Source organism: Rhea pennata, chromosome 3 (assembly GCF_028389875.1).
Source record: "Rhea pennata isolate bPtePen1 chromosome 3, bPtePen1.pri, whole genome shotgun sequence".
Lineage (NCBI taxonomy): Eukaryota > Metazoa > Chordata > Aves > Rheiformes > Rheidae > Rhea > Rhea pennata.
In genome coordinates, this window is record NC_084665.1 from 73,748,594 (window position 1) to 73,769,326 (window position 20,733).

Consider the following 20,733-nt stretch of genomic DNA (forward strand, 5'->3'; position numbering starts at 1 on the left):
AGAAAAGTAATTTTACATGTATTTAAAGTTACACGAATTTAAATTCAAAATATTCTAAGCCCCACCCCTTCCCTCCAAATCCTTTTTTTCTCTTCTCTGTTGCTCCTGGATTTCGGTATGTATTGTTAATTTTGGAAGTAGGCCTGACATCTTTCCCAGATAAATGAGTAGTAACTCATTTGAAGAACAGAATTAGTGGATGTGAATTCGACACGGCATCTGTGAAAAGAGGTCAAGCTCCACAAATACCTTCCTCCCTCCTCGCCCCAAGTTGGTCAGTATTAAGATGAGAAAGTTTGGTTTATCTTGTCCCTTTAGATTTCCAAAAAGCATTTATCATGGTTATTACTGGCCTCTCGCGTGTGCTGGGACCACGCTGTCATATTACTTATATCGGAGGCCTGGAATTACGTGGCAGAGTTTGGCAATAAGATGTTGCTGTTCAAAGTAGTGTCAAAGAAAACGGCAAGCTGCAAACAACTGCATGAACCCGAAAGGCTTCTGTGATAGATGATGATTGCACTGTAAAATAGCAAATGGGATCCAATATACATAAATTTAAACTGGCATGCAGAGGCACCGGAGAAATGATCCCAAGTTTGATGCAAAACAATGGGCCTTGAATGCAAAATAAGTAATAAAGATTGGAAACTTTTCAGTGTACTGTACGCAGGTCTATAAAAAGTGGCATAGATAGGGTGAATAAGGAGTTATTGTTCCTTGTGGGAACAACACCCATCTGTGGGGAGCTGAAAGATCAAATCAGTGGCTCATGCGCTCCAAACAAACAATAGGAGGTGGCTCCTAACCATACGTGGTGTTGAGCTGTGCGGGTGCCAGAAGTGTAGTGGATGCCAAAGGCTTATGCGGAAAGCAAACAGACAAGCTAATGGAGAGAAAAAAAAAATCTTTGAGGGTTATAAAAATACAAAGACACCAGAGCTGACTCTCGAATGCACAGAACTACAAAATGGTGAAAGGTATTCGAGAAGTATCTCTACTTTGTTTCATATAGCAGCACATGAAAAGCTAGATCTGCTTTAAGGAAAAGAAAATGAAAGCGTGCTTTTTTTTTCACTCTTAGCAGATGGTTTCAGTGACTGAAATTCAAAAATCTTAGTGTTGCTGGGGTTTTGCCAGTACTTGAGTAAGAGTTCCGTGTTTTGGCATAGTATGTTTTAATAATTAATCACTTGTGGCACTTTAAATTGCTAATGATATTGGAGAGCAGCCTTTTCAGTGAACTTTAAATAAAGGAAAGCACTGTTTTAAAATCTGAGTCAGCTTTTGAAACAATGCTTTAAGAAACCTACAGCTCTAATCAAAACATTAATATTTTTTCAAACTGATGTGCATTCTTTGGTATGTTGAGCATGTAGTTTAGAGTTATTGTACAACAACATATACACATGTAGTTGAAAAAGTTTAAATGCTTTCTATTGATTTTCTTGATATTTAATATTATGAAGTTTCTGGTCTTGTTTCCTATATTAAGAAAACCTGAATTATTCTTAATGGCTAGATAAAATGAAAAAATTATGCCAGATTGTGTTTATGTATTTTTGGACTTTTGGCAAGTCTCAAATTACAAATAGTAGGAACGTTTCATAGAATCCGTCTGCTTAAACTGAGCTTCTTCAACATAAAATAGCTAGAAAATGACAAAACAAAAGGAACATCAAAACAAGGAAAAGTCTGGAAGATCCTTGGGGGCACGAGGAGGTTGGATGCAATCTGAATATATGTAGCTATGTATCAAGTTTCCTTTTTCACTGTAGTTCAAAGTAGTCAAAATTCCTGTGACAACAATCGAGGAAACTTTCATCTGAGCGCTTGCACTTTTTCTGAAGGAACAGCTGTTATTTGTATGTGCCAAACTTCCATCACGTTCAGAAAATTACAAATATAAATACGCCATGTACTAATTTTTATACTTCATCTCAGGAACCCACAAAAGTAACCCCATTTCTGGAGGAGGGAGGGGGGGTGGAAATCCTACTCATCTTTTACAACATGCAGGAACAAGGAATTTTAGTCTTGCCAAGAAATCCTAGTTTATAATGACGCTTGTTGGATGGTGAACTGTTAGGGCGAGGAAGCTGACTTCTAGCATGGACAGAGGCCACTTCATAGTTCATCGTTCCTTATCTTCCAGTGTTGTTCTGCACTTTGCCACAGTTTTCTTCTATTGAGAGTATGACAGTGAGTCAGAGAAAGAAAAGCAGTTAAATTCCAGTAAAGGGGAGAGCAATATTTTTGCTGGATTTTCATTTGATTATAAAGAGTATGTTACAACAGAACTCAAAACTTTTCTTTACATTACGTTCTCTATGATATGCGTATGTGTGTTCATATACACATGTGTGTATTTTATTTCTCAAATCCAAATATAATGAGTAGCGAGGGACTGTGGATGTTCTGGAGAACCAAGGGTGGCATCAAAGGGAATGGAAAGCTCTAAGCAAGCTATTAAATGTACTAACGTGCATGGATTCGGGCACACTAACAGAACATATTCTATTTCAGGCCCTTGGCAAAAATATAAACCATGTCTAAAAAGCTGGGCTAGACAAACAACAGCTCCTTTTGGCCAGGAGCCAGCCGCAGTTCTCCAGCCGTATGGCCCCATAAGCTCAGCCGCGGAGCCGGGCAAAGATGCCTACCGGTCGCTGCGTTTTCTTGTTCCGCGCTTCCCTGCTGCCCCGTTCTCTGCCCCCGGCCTCCCTTCCTTGCTTGTGCGTTGGCCTTACGAGGTATTAAAAAGCGAGTTGTTCAGATGGACCCACCAAGTCTCGCCTGGACGTGAGCCACACTGCGCCACATTTTCTATTTACCAGAATTACCCAGAAATTCTGGGTAATTAGTCATCCTTATTCATCATCCACAAGTCTTTAGCAGCAATAGTTTCTTTATATTATTTTTTTTCTAGATCATTACTAAAAAATTGCAAGTGTTAAATTTGAAAGGATGCTGTTCAGGCTCTGCTGGACAGTCCACTTTCAAGTTTCATGCTGACTGATCACTCGACAGTTACCTAGCTTGGAGGCTACGTTGCACGTGCTCTAACCGCTCATGGCAGCGAGTGATGCTGGTAGTGAAGACAAGAGACAGAAACATAAACATATTTAGCAAATGAAGTAATGCAGGGCTTATTTAAGTTCTTGCTTTGCAGATTTTGGTAGAGATTAGCAGTATGTTTCACCTGGTTTTAGCTTGTGCATCTCATTATCCCTTTTATCCAAGATATTAATTTCTAGCTCATTTTATGAATTTTGGTCTGTTTTCTCTGTCTTGAGTGTACTAATTTTCATATTATCTGATAAACTCGTTGCAAGTCTGTGAATTTGGTCAGTTGTGATATTCCCTTCTTGCCTAAAACAGCTGTGAAACTCTGCTAAAGGGATTGCTACTCTTCTGAGATTTTTTTTTTTCTTTTGGTAACTTGATGCTCACCGTTAATCAAATTTATAGTGTTTTTTCTAAGGTGTGTTCTCCTTATAATGAAACAATCCTCCTGTCCAAATATTCTGTATCGTATGAAAATAAGCTTGTATTGTAATTCCCTAGTAATAGTCTTTGCCTGATGTAGTCTTTGATGGCTGAGTCACTAGGTGTGTTGTGTAGAAACTTGCATTGATGCGGTATTAATAATTTATCGAGTGCACTTTAAGAAGCGTAGCATATATAGGCGTATGAAATGTTGATCTTCCTCCATAATAAGAAATTTTCTTTTCCTCACTTGTTTGACTGACTGGTTATAAATGAACTGCTCAGCTGCACAATTTTCTTAACACTCTTCAAGTTCTTCCAAACAATTTGAGTTGGCTAACTCAGCATTAACTGTAGTTGTTCACAAGTCATAACTCTGGCCTCTAAATTGACACTTAAAAAACAAATTGTGCTCCCTTTTATCTTTTATCAAGTGTTTTGAAGTGTAACTGTTACACAAGAACTTGACTTCTTTATTCAATATTTACATAAATTGCTTTATCTTCTGAAGCCTTCAAAATAATGACAAATATTGTTTCAAATAAAGCAAGATCTACTTTAGTTTTTCTTCTCCCTGCTCTGCAGAGAGAGGTTTATGTTCGAAGTGTACCACATCCTGGTTCTGTGTAGGCTGGATGCAGAAAAAAATCGCAGGAGGTAGATGATTCCACGGGAAATTTCCCAGAAAGGTAGAATTCTCATCTTTTTCTTCTGACTCAGTAGTGAGTTAAATAATAATCCTTAAAATTCAAAGCTTAACACTTTGGAGGTGGCGTTAGCAGTCTTACAAGAGGATTAGCACGAAGAATGTCATTGCACTTGCAACCCTATCAAAATCCACTGAAGCAAATCAGGATATAGATGACTTTTCTGTAAGTGGAGTTCAGTTGTAAAACTTCACTACGATCTGCTTTTGTTTTACAGAGTTATTAAACATCTCTAGATTCTTTGCATTAATGTTCCTGAGCACATGTCCTTGAGCAATTCTCCATAGTTGTCAATCTCACTCTCTTGCGAGCTCAGGAAAAATATAAGTTACTTTGCAAAGTTTAACGTGAAGCTTTTCCTTTGGAGAGGAGGGCAGCCAAGCTCCAAATAAGCTGTGGGAAGATAACATGTTCTCCTTACCAAAGTATGCTGAAGTTTTGTTAGTGGAGTAGCTGTGAGACAACAGACAGATTACTTCCTTTAGAGAAGAGAAGGGATGTTCTGAAAGGGGTGGCATAAGCAGTTAATTAGTAAAATAGAGAAAGCACCCATTTCTGTTAAATGTACAACATAACTTACAGTAATTTAAAGTATTATTAGTTTAGGATTTAATACATGGAAATTTTTTTTCCACCTGGAAGCTGAAATTGAGAAAGTGATGTTTATCCTGCTATATGGAGGATTCTAATCTCTCATCCATTTGGTGAAGAAGCCGAAAACCTTGATGCTAGTAAACCACAAAAGAGTTCACTTAAATAGTTGATTTTCTAGTTAAATATGAACAACTATTCTGATACTGGATAAAACTCTACGAAACAGAGCCTACCTTGTTGGTAAAGCATTTCTAGATGGGAACATAATCAAATTTAGTAGATTTAGAACTAACCACTGACATGTTATTCACCCAGTGAAATGTATTCCGGAATTAGTAGCTGTTACTGCCCTGAGTTGTTAAGTTAGTCCTGCTGGGATGGAGGGGTTGGACCAGATGACTTCCTGTGTCCCTTCCTACCCAAATTATTCTGCAATTCTGAATGTTCACTTCTGTAACTAGGATGCTTTCTAAGGATTGTTAACATCATTAAGATAAGTAGAGGAAAAAATGCAAGTATCGAAATATTAAGTAAAGTAGCTGAAATTGAATTTTTGACACTGTTCATCAACTAGGAATTTTAACTTTTTTTGACCATTTTTTGATCTTTGAAAAGATGATTGTAAAGCTGAAGGAAGCATTGGCTTCACTTTCTCCCCCACCCTGTATATTACCCTGTCAGTACAGAAGCATGAGCTTTTAGTCCATGCCAGAGCGACTGTCTCGGTGATATTTCATCTGGCAGCTTTCACTGAAGGCTAGTAAACTGACTATTTTCTGTCTCTGTATTAGAAAGATGCCATCTGTGCAGACAGCAAGAGCTAGCTCTGAAAACCAGTGTCAGACAGTCTCTCTGAAGCTGAAAAGTTCTGACGTGTGCAAGTCAGCCTTTGCTCCCCCGATGCTGTCTTGTGCAGGTTACATGGTGATGCACAGTGTTAGGGAAAACGTTTTCTGCAGAGGGTACTTCGTAAAGGGCTTGCTTAACTGCAGTGTGGTCCCTGCTTATTAGCTTCTTAGCTTTATGTATATAGTTTAGCTGAGTGTAAAAACAGAAAAGTAACTGATTTTCAACTCCAAACTGAAGTCATCGTTTCCCAAAGAGATTTATTGTCTTCTATGAATTTTATTTTACAATAACCTATTTTACCAGTGTTTACAAATGCAAGGGTAATACTGAAAATGCAGTGCATCAGAGCCATCCTTCAAAACTTCATCAGTGGAACAAATACTTCAATATTATGATGTTGTGTTGCAGCAGAGTGAAGGTTCTGAATTACTAGTTACCGACTTCAATGCTTATACATCCAATTTTAAACTGGATTAATTAAAAATAGATTTTGAAATTAAAACTAATTTGAATTGGTTGGATTTAATTGAGCAGACTTCTGGTAAGTAAATCACTTTTTTTTTTTTTTTTTTTTTTTGTATTTCAGGTAACATTCAAGGAGCAACAATAGTGGATGCCCTTGATACGCTATATATCATGGAAATGAAAGAGGAATTCCAGGAAGCCAAGGACTGGGTTGAAAAAAACTTAAATTTCAATGTGGTAAGTAGCATTGCTGATTAATGCTTAACACTTGTTTAATATCCAGGGACCAGCTGAGGACTGGATTCTAATATTGCAAGCACTATATAAGGAATTACAAAATTTAGACTATTGATAGGTGAAGTGGGAAACGGAGATGCTCTTCTTTATATATATGTAGTTTGTCAGTCTGAGAGATTTGTATAGATAGGTGAGACTCGGCTGAATGGAAGGAAGAAGGAATAGAGTATTGCTTACTAGAAAATGAACAATGAACATTTCAGTCCTTTTGGGTGGAAGAATCAGGACACTTCAATGTAAGCTTTCTTTTTTTTCTTTTTTTTTTTTTTTTAGTTAGGTAAACACATAAACACATTGCCTTTTTGCTTTCTGAAATCTTCCACAAACTAGACTTGCAATTAGAGAAAACTGTACACCAGAAGTGTCAATTCATCTCTTTTCTATATTACAGTAAAGTAAAGTTGGATCGTATGAGTTAGGCTGAACTAGGTGGCACAAACTGAGCTACTTTAGTCACACAAGGCACTGGGTCATCACAACTGCGTGTAGAATTGATCATATTATCTGGGAAATCTGCAGTGTGAGAGCAAAGTTCTTTTGTAAGGCTTTTATGCTAGAAATGCATTGAACACACTAAAAATTAAATTGCTAAAAGTTTAATTTTAGAAGCCCTAGTTTTGATCTTTTTTCCCTTTTTGGCGATGGTATGTATTGTAATTGCTGGGCACAGAAAGCTAATGGAGTACTGACCAGTATAGTTAAAGTAAAGCAGTACAGCACTGTAGGCATGGTACACTGAGCACTTTAAAGCTCTTGTACTTATGGTGTGTGATGGTGGAAACACTTGGTGGTTGGGGGGAGGAGGAAAGGACATTTTCTAATATATTATGCAAAAAGTCAGGATTAATTAGCTTCTCTTACCTACTTGGGAATTAATTATCCTTTTAAGGAGAAGGAGCTAAGAGTGGATATTAGATAGTTTATATAAGCAACAGTTTAGTGTGCATTTAAATTTACATTAATAACTTAAATACAAGACTTTGAACTGTACTTCTGGGCAGTTTCAGATGTCTGAAAGACATTCTAACTCTGTCTTGAGTGTAAGATTTTTTTTTCCCCCAAAGGAATTTTTGTAATATTAAATTCCTGTCTTATTAGCATGGCATTAAGATGTTAAAAATGTTAAAAAGAACAAAACATCATAGAAAATAGCAAACACCACTTTAAAGGAAAACCTGGACTATAGTTGGAGGAACATTATGAAGCCACGTAGTGATTTACATTAATAAACTGAAGTCTTTGGTTTCACACATAATCTTGCTCTACCGTATACTGCAAACTGCTACTTGTAGATGGTATTGCCTGCAATTTCTGCTCATCAGGTTAATTTATATACTGTTTTAAAAACTGCAACGTTTAAGTGTATCTGAGAAAAAAAAGAATCAAAAGTATAAAGTCGTCATAAATGCCTGAAATTCTATATTATATTAATCAGTCAATGCAGTAAGCAAAAACCAACCACTGCTTCACAGGTAATACTGGCATGCATCTGAAACAAGTGTCTTAAATAACTGCCTTGAGCTCAACACCTCACAAAATTTATTTTCTTAATACTTTATCTGTAGTAGCCATATAGAATGGAATTTTATACTGACATCAATACTAACTAAATGAACTTTCCCAAAGTAAAATGAGGAAATTAAAATGGACAACCATAACACCAACTTTAACAGTCAACATCAGCTTGTTTTGTTAAATTGCTTGAATTTAACTTGAAGCTATTCAACATGTACTCAACTCTTGTTTAGTTTTCTATATTAGATATAAGTTCTGGTTTAAAATGCTGCTTTGTAAGTCACTCAATGCAAAGAATAGCAGGACCCCCTCTTCTTTTGTGCTTAGGCATTTAAAGCCCAAACCTAGTTATTTATCAGGCATTATGTAGCATTTTCTGCATTAACATTTTATACACTATTACTTGCTCCTATTTTAGAAACCCTTTTTCTATGAGAGCAATTTAGTCTTTAATAATTGACAGCTTGACAAAACCTTAAGTGTTGTTTCTTGCAAATTGTATGAAATGTGTTTCTTTTTTATGTTTCTAATCATTTGCTGGACTATGGCAGGTTAATCAGGCAGCTTTTTAGAAAGCATATTTAGTCCTTACTTGAATAATTAGGATTAATTTCTGTATACATCTAATCTTAGAACTATAACATTTAAATGTTGAGTTTCTTTAAGAAGTTCATTACAAAACATAGCTGTGACTAATCTGTGGCAGAATCTTTTCTGTTTATTTAATTTAGCCAGCTGTATTAAATAGAATACAAATAATCTTTTACAGAAGTTTATAATACTTCAGATACTCAGTGTATGTAGTGAGCTATTTGGCTAGCATTAGATCATTCTCATTACCTAATGATGAAGGTTTCCAAATTTCAGTTTGTAAAGTAGCCATTAACTTATCCCGACAAAAGCAATTTGAGAATAAAGATGATGTGATGAGTAGTGGTGCCACGTTGGTAATTCTTCATGTGTTGAATTGAGGGACTAAATCTAATAAATGAGTTGGCAAGTATTACTCTTAATTGTTTACACTTCTGAAGAAGGCAGGCTGTTTTGTTTTAGGGGAAGACTTCTGGACAAGTAAATGTCACCTTCCGTAGCAAACTTGGAAGTGCAAATGTTTTGAACTTCCCCCTTTGAAGTGTAACACACTTAGGCTACTTTTATTATAGCTAGAGCTGGTGGCCTGCTGTTTTTAAAACTGACAGTCACGTTGTAATGCTCAGTGTTTGTTCTCTCGTAACTACTGATACTTCTCTCGGTTGATACCTTGCTTACGTTTTAGCCAAATTGGCTGAGTAGTTCTTCAAGAATTAATTTGCGTCCTCTGGTTCTTTTTCTCTTAAGAAATTTAGCTCCATTGGAAAGAGACTGGACACTTAGCGGTGACTAAATCAATAGTTTTTTCATCATGAATGTGCGCTTTGTTTTGCATGGTATCGCTTCATATGTGTTTGGATCTATCTTTGATCTTAAGCAGTTAATATAGCTGAGGATTTGGTCTTTTCTCGCCGTATGTGCTGCAGCCTGTGCGCTGTTTTTGTAGTGTTAATGCACAACCCTGCCCAAGGTTTCCCAGGGCCAGGTTGGATACCAGCACCACAACTGAGCAAAGGGAGCCTGTCTTTCATGGGATCACTAGGGAACTTGAGTGTTTCCTAGCTGCAACTGCACACTGCTGTGTGCTTCTTTATGTTTTTTCATCGTTTGCTGTAGTAAGTGTGCACACACTGAGCATTCAGCGCTTTCTTGAAAGACTTGCTGTACCATCGCCCATCTGCTGCACCACGTTGGACGGGAAAACACTATCAGACCCAGCTGCATGTGGGGAAAGTGAGTTGGTACTTAGGAAGATAAATTAGAAGAGAGTTTTTAAGGAAGAGAGTTTTTAAAGAAATGGATATGGGGTCAGAAGTCAGGGAAATAGTGATAAAGTAGCTAAGGCATTTGGCACAGCACTGAACAGCTAGGAGTTCTTGGATACTGGAATTGACAGTCTTTGCCTTCTATGCACAGACCCCTCTGCCCAATTTCTTTAATATGAGAGAGAAACTGATCTGCCCGGAGCCTCTCCCCAGCGTGTGGCTGGAGCTGGAGGCTCTGGTGAGGCAGAAGAAAGGGCAGTGCTAGTGTGGGGAAGGCTCAGAGCTACCTGGAGGTTTAGGATTGTTCTTCCTCTCTGTTGGGACAGAAGGCAAAGACAGAAGACAGCTACTACTCGGAGATACTTGAAAGCCATCTGGGCAGGATCCTGTGCAATGGGCTCTAGGTGACCCTGCTTGATCAGGACTAGACCTCCAAAGGTCCCTTCCAATCTCAACCATTCTGTGAATCTGTGATACAGAAGGTGGGATTAGTTTGAGAAGTTAAAAGAGAGAGAGGATGAGTCAAAACTAGTAAATTATACTCTGAAACGTCTCTTCTCTGGCTCGGTTGAATTCCCTTCCCTTCCTCTCCAAAAATGCAAATTTGCCCATACTGCGTATCAGCAACAGTCCCTGGCCTATGCTGTCTCATAGGGTGTCCCCTGGCCAAAATCAGAGCAGAAAATCCTAGCAGTTAAACACATGTGGAACAGTGCTTCAATTTGTCCCCTGGCCTGCTTAGCCTTCTAATGCGGGTATAGTCAGACAGGACCAGAGTGGAGACAAGGTACAGAGCAGAAAGTAATGAGTTTGTTCAGCAAAGAGGAAAATCGTCTCATCTTCTAGAAAAATTTCTCAGAGATGAATTTAGAAACTGGGACACCTGAAAGAAATAATTTTCCTGTTAGTGGATTTTGCTTTGTTTTTCCTTATCCCTCTCCATTTTTGGCCAAAATGGAGAATGGCAGGAAGTTGTGATTGCTTAGTCAGAGGAAAGTGGCAGTGATCGGTGCAGTAGCTCTACCTGTGTGGATATAATATAATTGACTTTAATTGACATTTTGTGCAAGCACTGAGTTGTGCATTATCTAATCACAGAACCCTTTCCTTGTTAACTGCACGGGATGAATCCACTTAGAAAAGAGTGGATGTTACACTGTAGAGAAGGTACAAAGCGCTTTTGCGTGTTTGTTTTCAAAGATGGTGCTAAGTGAATCAGAGAAGGGATGAGTAAGGCAGCAAGGATAAGACTTGTGTCCTACCAGTACTGCTGAGCAAAAGCTGTTTACAGAGGTCAGTCACTGCGCCTGACTTTATAAGCCACCTCGAAGCCTGAAGGCTTACTTACCGCTTCTGATTTTTATCTCTGTACTTAGCTTTGCAAATGTAAGTATCTTTTAAAGTGGCTTTGTATGCAGCTTCATGCAACATAGATGTTCTACATTTATTATGGCTGCTTTTTGGGGGACTAAGACACAGTGGAAAAGGTATAGAAATTTGATAATGACGTTGCATTTATCTCTACTGTCTTAAATGGATTAATCTATCCTTTTTCCAAGAACCCAAAATTCTAAATGTTCTTTGGATCTAATCGATAATGCTTCCAGCATTTATTATTAATTATGCTGTAGTTCAAATCTGTGTGGTGTGGCAGTCAATAGCAGGGACAGACTTCTAGAATCCACCAAACTTTTTATTTTAAGCTTAGAAACATCTTAGGGCAACTTGAAATCTTGCTGCTCTCAGGCTGTAGGTACTGTGATTCAGTTGTAATAATCATCTTTAACAGTTCATAACCTAGTGTTCTGGCTTAGGAACAGATAGATTTTGGCAGTTTATCTTTTCTTGTTGTTTTCTATTTAAGCAAAAAAAATTAAAAAGTTTTCTAATATAGCATCTCGTGATAAGATAGCTTTCCTAAATAAAGTGTGTGGGAGGTGCGAGTAGATGGACTTCAGCTAAAAGTGTAATAGCTCTGTGAGGGAGCTTGAGGAAGCCAGCCCTTGAAGTTGTTTTTTTAATTTGTGGGACTATTTGTTTACTAGTTTGCCAAAGTGAACTTGTTAGTGCACTCTAAACGATAAACTTTAGAGTGACTTGATCTTGTATGGATTAGAAGTATTAATAACAACTGGTTCTGGTGGGTTAAAAGGAGATTTTAACTAAGTTTATTATTAAATGCATTTCTTTTTTTTGCTAGTTAATGCCATCTGTAACACTTTACTTTTGTGCTTGTTTTCCTTTTAAGATTTTACAGTCTGGCATGTGGGGATTTCAATAAGTTTAAATAACAGGAGGTGCAATAACCAAGCTTTGATACTTGCAACAAAGCTTACTGAAAGTGGTTCCCTTATCAATGGGAACTGAATATTTAAAAAAATTGCTGCTTAATTTCAGTTGTGGAATGCGAATGAAATTTTTTTCCCATTATTACAAGTAATTAAAATGTGATTTTAATTAAAGTAGCTTAAAGTAAGCTGATGTGTAGTAGTCTTCATGTCTCTATTCTACAGTGCTTGGTAATGCCAAGATTTTCTTGGTTTGTTCCCAGCCTTTGTGCTTAAACAGGGGGATGACATTTTAGGCTCTTGTATGACCATTTTTTTGTATAGAATTATGGGCATTTTCCAGCATTGTTCAGTATTATTTAATATACGGTCCCTGGATTTATCTTATGCAGGTTTTTTTTATGATGACTAGCTACTTAGGAGGGTGGATGAGCCATGCCTACAGGATAGAGGCTGTTTATGATGGTGCAGTATGATATGGAGGGGAGGGTATTGCTACGTTTCTTATATATACAAACAATAGATGGAAATGGAAATGAGGTGACTGAAATTTTGTTGCATCTTGATGAGACAAGTACAGGAGAACTGAAGGAAAAAAGTTCTGGAATGAATCTGTCTGGTAAAGAAGACTGAAATTATTTAGTGGGGTTGGAGTCTTATTTGGAACTTTATAATAAAGACTAGCAGAGTATGTTCTTTATCAAATATAAATTGCAGTGATTCAATTACTCCAAGTACATCATCCACAAAGAGAGCATGCAGTGATTTCTCCAACTGAAGAAGTATGATGAGTGCCAGGTGGAAGCTGATGCTAGATAAATAAAATTGTGTTCTGTTTCAAGTGTTTCATTTATGACCAAGGATGACTTGCCATATCATAGACAAAAACATAGATGGAAATTGTTTTGACCTTCATTTATGAATTTGTGGAGAGGAGAATTTGAGGAAAGAAGTATGCTGAGAAAATGACCCAGAAGGGTGAGAATACTGATGTTTATGAAGCTGGAGACATCCAATAGGACAAGGGCTTCAAGAGAGCCCAGTTGGCAGTAGCTTTGTCTGAACTGTGCTTTAGGCGTTAAATTTAACCACAGATGGCTGAGATGTCACCAGTTTACCAGTCGTGGACTTACTGCTCCCGCTTGCATAAGAGTGAGGAAAGAAAGATGTGTAGCTGAGGGCAGGTTTACAAATAAAAGAGAAATGCAGAGTAACATAGACTAATTTTACACTTGACACCTTTCTTTGATTGGTAATATTTGTTCAGTTGTGGAGCTGGAGCTTCCTCAGATACAGTCAGCCCCCTTCTCTTTTCCAGTCTAAAAAAACCCCCAAGGACTGAAAAAAACTGATAGCTAAAACTGTCAGGTTCTGCAACTTACAGTATTTCTGTGCCTGAGGTACAGTTCTTCTACTGCTTAAAACAACTTATTTCATCATTTCATCCTTTCTGCTTGCTGAGACAAAATACATGGTACACCCTTTGAATGTGGAAGCTAGCCTATCTGTGCAACCTGAGTTTCAGAAAGTAAGCCTCCATTTGAGACAAGCACTCTCCACCGTATGTAAATAGGTTCACTTTGATTTTGAGTTTCTAGTCACTGATGTAAAGGATGTTGCATCTTTGTCTATTAGTAATTTTGTCTTCAGAAGCTAATAAAGGAAACCAGATGAAATCCCATTAAGTAGTCAGTGTTGCTCGTGTATCACGTAGTGCTATGTATATTGCTTTTGATTTTCTATTTCTGTAAATACAGTGAGGGGCAGTCACAATTTCTCTGGATTTCAAGTAGCGCTTAGACTATCCCGTTTATGATACGCTTATCAGAAGATCAAATAGCGGGTGATAAATTATTGGTCAATTATAAGATGAACGATCAAATTATCTACATACTTCAATTAACCTAAACGCCTTGAAAGCAGAACAAGAATATGTTGTTCCCAGTGTGCATGCCACTTTCTCAAATATCCACGTTTATTCAGAATGCTTAATGAAAGGAAGCCCTGCAAAATCAGCAGCTACAGCAAGATGTTTTTGTATAGTAATAAGACATTAGCACAGACAAGTACTAACAGAAGGTGTCTCGGATATTGTTGGACACAGCATGTGTTGATGAAATCTCAGTTGGGCTACTAATAAAAAGAATGTGAAATTAGAGATTATTTATAATCATCGGATGGTTATCATTGGAAGGGACTTTTGGAGATCATCTAGTCCAATCCCCTGCTCAAAGCAGGGTGAACATCCAATTGGGCAGAGCCAGCTTGCCTGGGATCTTACAGTGGGACCATTGCAGTTACTTTAAAATCAGTGTCCAGCCATGTCCCCTAGAGACTTCTCCTTAGAGAAGTTCCATTAGATCTAATGAAAGTAATGGAAGTGTTTCTCAGACCTCCTATGTAATGATAAAATGAAGGTTTGAAAGAGAAGGCTAACCTTGAAATTTAAAAAAGAAAAAAAAAAAAGAAAGAAAAGGGGATAAAAGAAAAAAGAACTCTGGTCTTTTCAGTTGATGAAGTAAAAGAAAAGACTTTGGGAGAGGAAGATAAAGATTTTTTCCTGTGTATCTGACACTATTAAGCTGATCATAAGGTATCAGTGTGCAGTTGGGTCTGACAGCAAAACAAAAATAACATTCCATATTTGACTTTTAACTTCTGTAATAGAAATATAGAGACCTATTTGTGCAAAACTGTGTATGGATGATGATTTAAAAACATGAAAGAAAGGTAATGGACAGGATGTGGCATCTTAAATGTGTAGTACAAAAAGTTGTTAAAAATTAAATTTCAGGAAGAATGGTAAAGTTGATGTAGCAGTAATGTACTTCTTTTAGGACGCATCCACTTTTCTTAACAGACTACTTCCTATTAAAAACTTTCCATGTAGAGATGAATGCTACTTCAACATGGAATTATAAAACCTCTTTAAATGTTTTACAAGTTGCTATAATCTGTGCACTTTGCGAGACTGATACTACCCTGGTATAATGAGTTTCGGAATCCCGATCCTATTAAACATTCAGCTTTCAAGTCTACACTTCATGAGATATCTCTCTGTTTTGTTCATTGCGTGTGCCTCAGTGGCTCGTATAAAGATTTCGGTAAAGAACTGCAGATTTCAAACAAAGCTTCAGAGATGTGGGCAAGTGAAGTATTGGAAAACTGATAACATTAAAACAATGAGTACCTTCAAGAAATCTCCTGAAAGATCACCACTTCAGCAAACATATAATCAGCGTCTATAGATGCAGTAGGGATAAAATAAAGTATCTTACAATAAAGTATCAGATAGGCATTATAACCATATTTGTTTATTTCTCACCAGAATGCAGAAATTTCAGTTTTTGAAGTGAACATCCGTTTTGTTGGTGGACTTCTTTCAGCTTACTATCTTTCAGGAGAAGAGGTAAGATATTTTCATGTATTTTATTTGAAATATCATCATCTTGATAGATAGCTGACTTTTAGATTAATAATCTGTTTTATTTATCAGAAATAAACTTGTTTAAATCTTTGAAAATTTGACTTGTCCTGTAAAGACCTCTCCACTAGATTTTCTTGCTTCTGTCTGCACTATCACTTCATGTAAGTGTTAAGTGGTTTTTTTTTCCTCACTTCAAATCACACCCAGTATGCTCTTACTGGGCTGTTTGTTGGAATGTGTAACAATGTTGTGGCAGTGGTAGATTTGGTGCAGTGGAAGCCTGCTTCTCAAAACATCTTGGAGAATGTCCTTTCACTAATGAACTATTCCCCTGACAAAGCTATTGGCCTTTCTGATGAAACTTCAACTGAAAGAAAAAGACATGTTAAGAAAGAGAATAACTAGTAAGCCTAGGCATGTGAATGGCATTAGAGCATTAATCTCCAATTAATCTCTATTGCCTTCTCAATAATGAGTTTCAAAGGTCCTATCACAATGCCTGTCATGGTTTCTGGAGAGGATGAAGAAGTAATTTTGTCTAAGAGCTTTGACTAATGCAGTTATTTCTGTAATAAATTTAGAGAGGGCTACACTGTCACATGTGCTATGATATTTTAAATTTTTGGCTTGGCACTTGGTCTTTTAATTTTACTAATTTAAACACTCATTCCTGTTGATGGATTATAATAGCGTTTTATTATGGGAATAACACAGATTAAAACTCTTAAATCACAAGCTGAATTTAGCATCAGATTTCTTTAAATCCAGAGCAATTATTTTTGCAAACTCCACAAAACCCTAAAGTTGTATAATTTTCTTTTATATAAAAATTTCCTAATTATTAGGTGAAGTTCTGTTTTGAACCTGTCACTTTAAATTATCTTAAATTCTACAGCTTGTGTGTTGGGTTTTTTGTTAGAATTCATTACCAGGTCAAAATTACATACTTAAAAAAGCAGCTTTGAGAAGACAGTATTTCTCTAATGTTTTTATGTCTTGAGTAAACTTACTTATTTCTCATGATTCTGTTCTTGATGCAAGTGTATTGAACAGATGTAAATGTTTTAAGATACATAGTTTTTCATATTTTAACTTGCTTACAATGTTCTGACAAAAATTACACTTCTGACCCATTGCAAATTCGCACTTAACATTAATGAAACAAAATTGAGAAAGGGTTAGTGGTTGGTTTCATTTTACTATATAGTATAATATAAATAATATATATAATACATAATTTACTATATATTTTTTTACTTAATGCTTCATCTCTGACTGTTGAAGGAAATCAGTTGTTTTCCTACAGTAATTCAGCAACCAAGAAATAAGCATATGTAAGAGCAGCTTTAGAATTAAAGGCTTCTGTGATTAAATAGTTGTATTCCACTAGTACTTTGACTGCCGGCCTACTTCTCATGAACTGTAGTGAGCTTTTTCAGTATAACCTATTACTAAATTTTAATTAACTGGTTGTGACAGATATAGAGAATACTTCCTGGCAAACAATGAGCTAGTAGAGGACATAAAAGACCTTTAAATGAAGTGGCGACTGACTGCCAAGAAATGCCTGAACAATTTGTCATCAGTGCTGTTAAGTTCATTTGTTTGTTGATGGTTTCTGTCTTGTGTCTGTTGATGTGCAGTCTCACTTTCAATCAACGGATGTAGCTTCTCCTAAATAATACCTTGTCATTGCTTCTCAACCATTCCTTCACCTTTAGTGAGGCAGTTTTACCGCTATATCTTGGACTAGATTTATAGCCGTACTGATGTTAAAATAAAACTCTATTGTATAAATTAAACGAGGAAGTGGCACATTTAAAATAAAAGAAGGTGTTTCACACAATACGTAATTAAATGGAACTCTTTGCCATGGGATATTATTGACGCTGGATGTTAATGTCAATTCTCAAAATGAATGCACTCATTAATGGAAAGAAAAAGGACTCCTGAAAATGAAGATGAAATGTTTAAGTAAGGAGGGCCCTGAGTCCCTGCAGACTGGGAAAGACATGGACCATGCTTGCTGCTGCTTCCTTTGCTCTTTCATAGACATCTACTGTCCAAGGCAGAATGATGGTCTGGTTTTCACATTCTTAAACTAGTAGTTGTAATAGTGGCTTAGAGAACGTAACTCTGCATGCTTCCTCCTGGACCTCTGCCGTTCTCAAAATTAGGGAAACTCTCTGCTTGATTTGTCTCCTACATCTAAGATACCAAAGCAGTAACGAGCTGCTGAATATAGCAGCTCTAGAGCACCCGTGCAGCGGTATGACGTCCCCTTTCTGCATAAGCCTGTCCTATGCTGGTGCTGCTGACAGGAGGCAAGGGCTTAGGTCTCCAGGGTCTAGCAGCCTTCACAGAAAGTGTATCTTTCATCATCCTTAACTCCACTATATTAGTGGGCCTCCCTAAGAAATTGGAGCAGTCTGTGTATAGCTGAACTATGGAAGATTAAACTTCCTCAGTAAAAAGTTCATAATACCCTTTACCAGATTAAATATTTAAAAAATTTATATTCGCTGTGCTCACTTGTCAATATTCTAATTAAAGAAAGTGATGTTTCAGTGAAAGGAGTGACAGAAATAATTGTTTGTACTTCTGAATTACATTTCCGTGGTTAATGATCCAAAGATGCACCATATTGTATGTCCCATAATCATTTATAAGTCTAACTAATCATGATTAGAGAATATTCTGTCATACTGAGAAAATTCTGAAACATCTTGCTCGCATAATCGTTCATTCAGATAAAGGCACCAATGTGACTAATCTAAGAAGTGAACAAATGGAATAGTTTGCCTGCTGATAAGTGCGTGGGGCTCACTTACAAATAGAGCTGTGAGCTGCTTTATATTGAACTTCCTAGAATTTGTGCCTTACTAGAATTAATTTGAACTGTATAAAAATCCTAGAACAGTGTCATATACTTTAAAACCCCAGGGGTTTTTTTAATGATTGCTATTTAAATACGAGCTAGAAAGAATTCCAGTCAAATATCAAACTTTAGTTGTAAAATAGCTACAAATGTCAGAAAAATTTATTTCAAGAAAAGGTATTTTGCAACTTGATATGACCTTTTTCATATTTGCACTGCAAAGCAAGATATCTGGTAAGGAGGAAGAGTGTTTAGAACTGCTCTGTGGTATTTTCCCGTCTGACACTAAATTTCTGGTATGCCAGAAGGAATCAAGAGTATTGCCTACAATGAGTTCCCCTGTTCTGCAAACCTAGAAAAATTTTTTCTTCTCTCTTGTTGGTAGTACACTTCCATCTGCAGTCATATAAGGAGATAATTATTTATTAACTTTTGGAGGAGACAACACTATATCCTCTAACAGCAGCTAAGACCTCTCTTGGAAGTCATGGAGATATTTCTCGGTAGCACTGCAATCTTCATAGCAACACTGATGCTTGTTTATGGACACTTAAAAAAAAAATCCAACTTGTTCTTCTGTTTTATTGATAGTTGGCTCCTTTAGGTACTGTTAAAATTATTTTTTGCTCCATAATAAGGGGATTGTCTTACTGAAGACTGGTTTCACAGTCAGTAGATACGTTGCATAGGCAGAAATGGAAGGAGCTTTCAAAGACAATTGCTGTTTGTTCGATTAGCTCCAAAAGTAAATCTACCACAGTCTGAAGTGCATAAGGTGTATGTGACTTTGAAATCACATTGACAAGTTCCCAAATTCTTTTGAAGTTTTTTTGTTTTCTAGATGAGGTGACCAAATATACCCAAATATAACCCAAATACAACTTTCTCTTTGCTAGGAAGAAAGATAGTTGTTTTCACTGGAGGAAGACAAAATAAATTTGATAATGATCAACTTAATGTTTGTATTATTTATTTCCATGGCATGAAACAGAAATGTGACAGAATTTTTTACTCTGACACTATATTCAGTTGAAGGAATGGGAAATCATCCTGATCAGGATGAAAAAAAAAATACATTCTTCCTGTTGATAGCTATTGGATTTCATCAGTATCATATATTGCCCTCTATCAACTTCTAATCAAAGTAACAAAAATGAAAAAAAGTGATTACATAATCACTTATTTAGGAATATCTGTGTATAGAATAGGTGTTGCAGTGCAATTATTTGACCTAGCTTGATGATTTTGGCCTCCTGTCTGACTTCAGGCCTAATCATTGCCCTCTTAAAACAGCCATCTATCAGTGATGATGGTGCTGTCTTGTTAGTGAGAGGTAGACAAGAAATAATGATGCAGATGTTATTGATCTTGAGCTGCTTTTGCCAAGCTGACCACAAAACATTGCTGACTTCAAAGAGTACTCAGACACTACAGAATTCGCCTGTAATTATTTTTATCGGCTCTTCCTCCCTTCTAGAGGTTTCTCTTATGGGGAATATCTAATTCAATAAACACAAAAATATATGACTCACCGTTTTGCTAAATCTTGAAGAGTAGTGGGATGAACTTTGCTACATATAGAAGGGTACCAGCCTGTTTCCAGTTAGTGATCTAAGTTCCACTAAGATCCTTAGGGGTTCTTATCTCACCAGTGTGAGAATTGACCACATGTTTTATCTTCTGCTTCCTTTCACTTAACTTGACACTAATTGAACAAGAGGACTTTCCTTTTGTATCTTAAAAGCTTGATTTCTAATGCTGCTTGAAGCTTCAGGCATACTGTATCAGCTTCTTCTGTATGCATGCTACTTAATCCCTCCTTCACCATCTTCATATTGGCAGTAGAATTCCCTATTTGTCCATATTTAGTAGAAACCAGAAGACTGCAATTGCCTGTAGTTTTCTGCAGCCCTGTTTTAAAATTTGGGTCATGTTTGCCACCTACCATCCATCTGCTGCCACTGTAAATGATACATCAGTACTTCAACAGTTCAATGTTTTAGTTCCTTTAAAGCTCTGAAATGATCCTGATAATTTGCTTTGGTTTATTGATTTTTCTCCCCCTCCGACTTCCACAAATCATTCAGCTTGGACAGGATCTCAAGAGGTCATCTAGCCCAATATCAGTATTCAGACAATGTGTTAGGCTTGTCCTTGGGAACATGCCCAGGCTCTTCAAGACTAAACACTACAAAGTTAGCTTTTCCACAATGTCTTTGTTTCATGCAGTGCTCCTTTTACAAATATATTTCTCTAATTGTTTCTCCTGGCTCACTGTCAGGCCTCATTTTTCCCCCCTCTCTTTTTTTCCCCCCTCCTCCAGTTATTTTTATAACTTTTTAAAGTTTTCCCTCAAAAATCACTTTCA

At 36.8% G+C, this 20,733-nt stretch overlaps 1 protein-coding gene across 4 annotated transcripts in view; it reads left to right on the forward strand.

Annotated features, from left to right (window-relative positions):
- Positions 1-20,733, forward strand: part of MAN1A1 (mannosidase alpha class 1A member 1) — a 146,138-nt gene that overhangs the window by 38,522 nt on the left and 86,883 nt on the right. For all 4 annotated transcript variants that reach the window (XM_062572615.1, XM_062572617.1, XM_062572616.1 and 1 more), the window contains 2 exons: positions 6,226-6,341; positions 15,389-15,469. In XM_062572615.1, the coding sequence (XP_062428599.1) occupies positions 6,226-6,341; positions 15,389-15,469 (197 nt within the window). The remainder of the gene's footprint in view (positions 1-6,225; positions 6,342-15,388; positions 15,470-20,733) is intronic.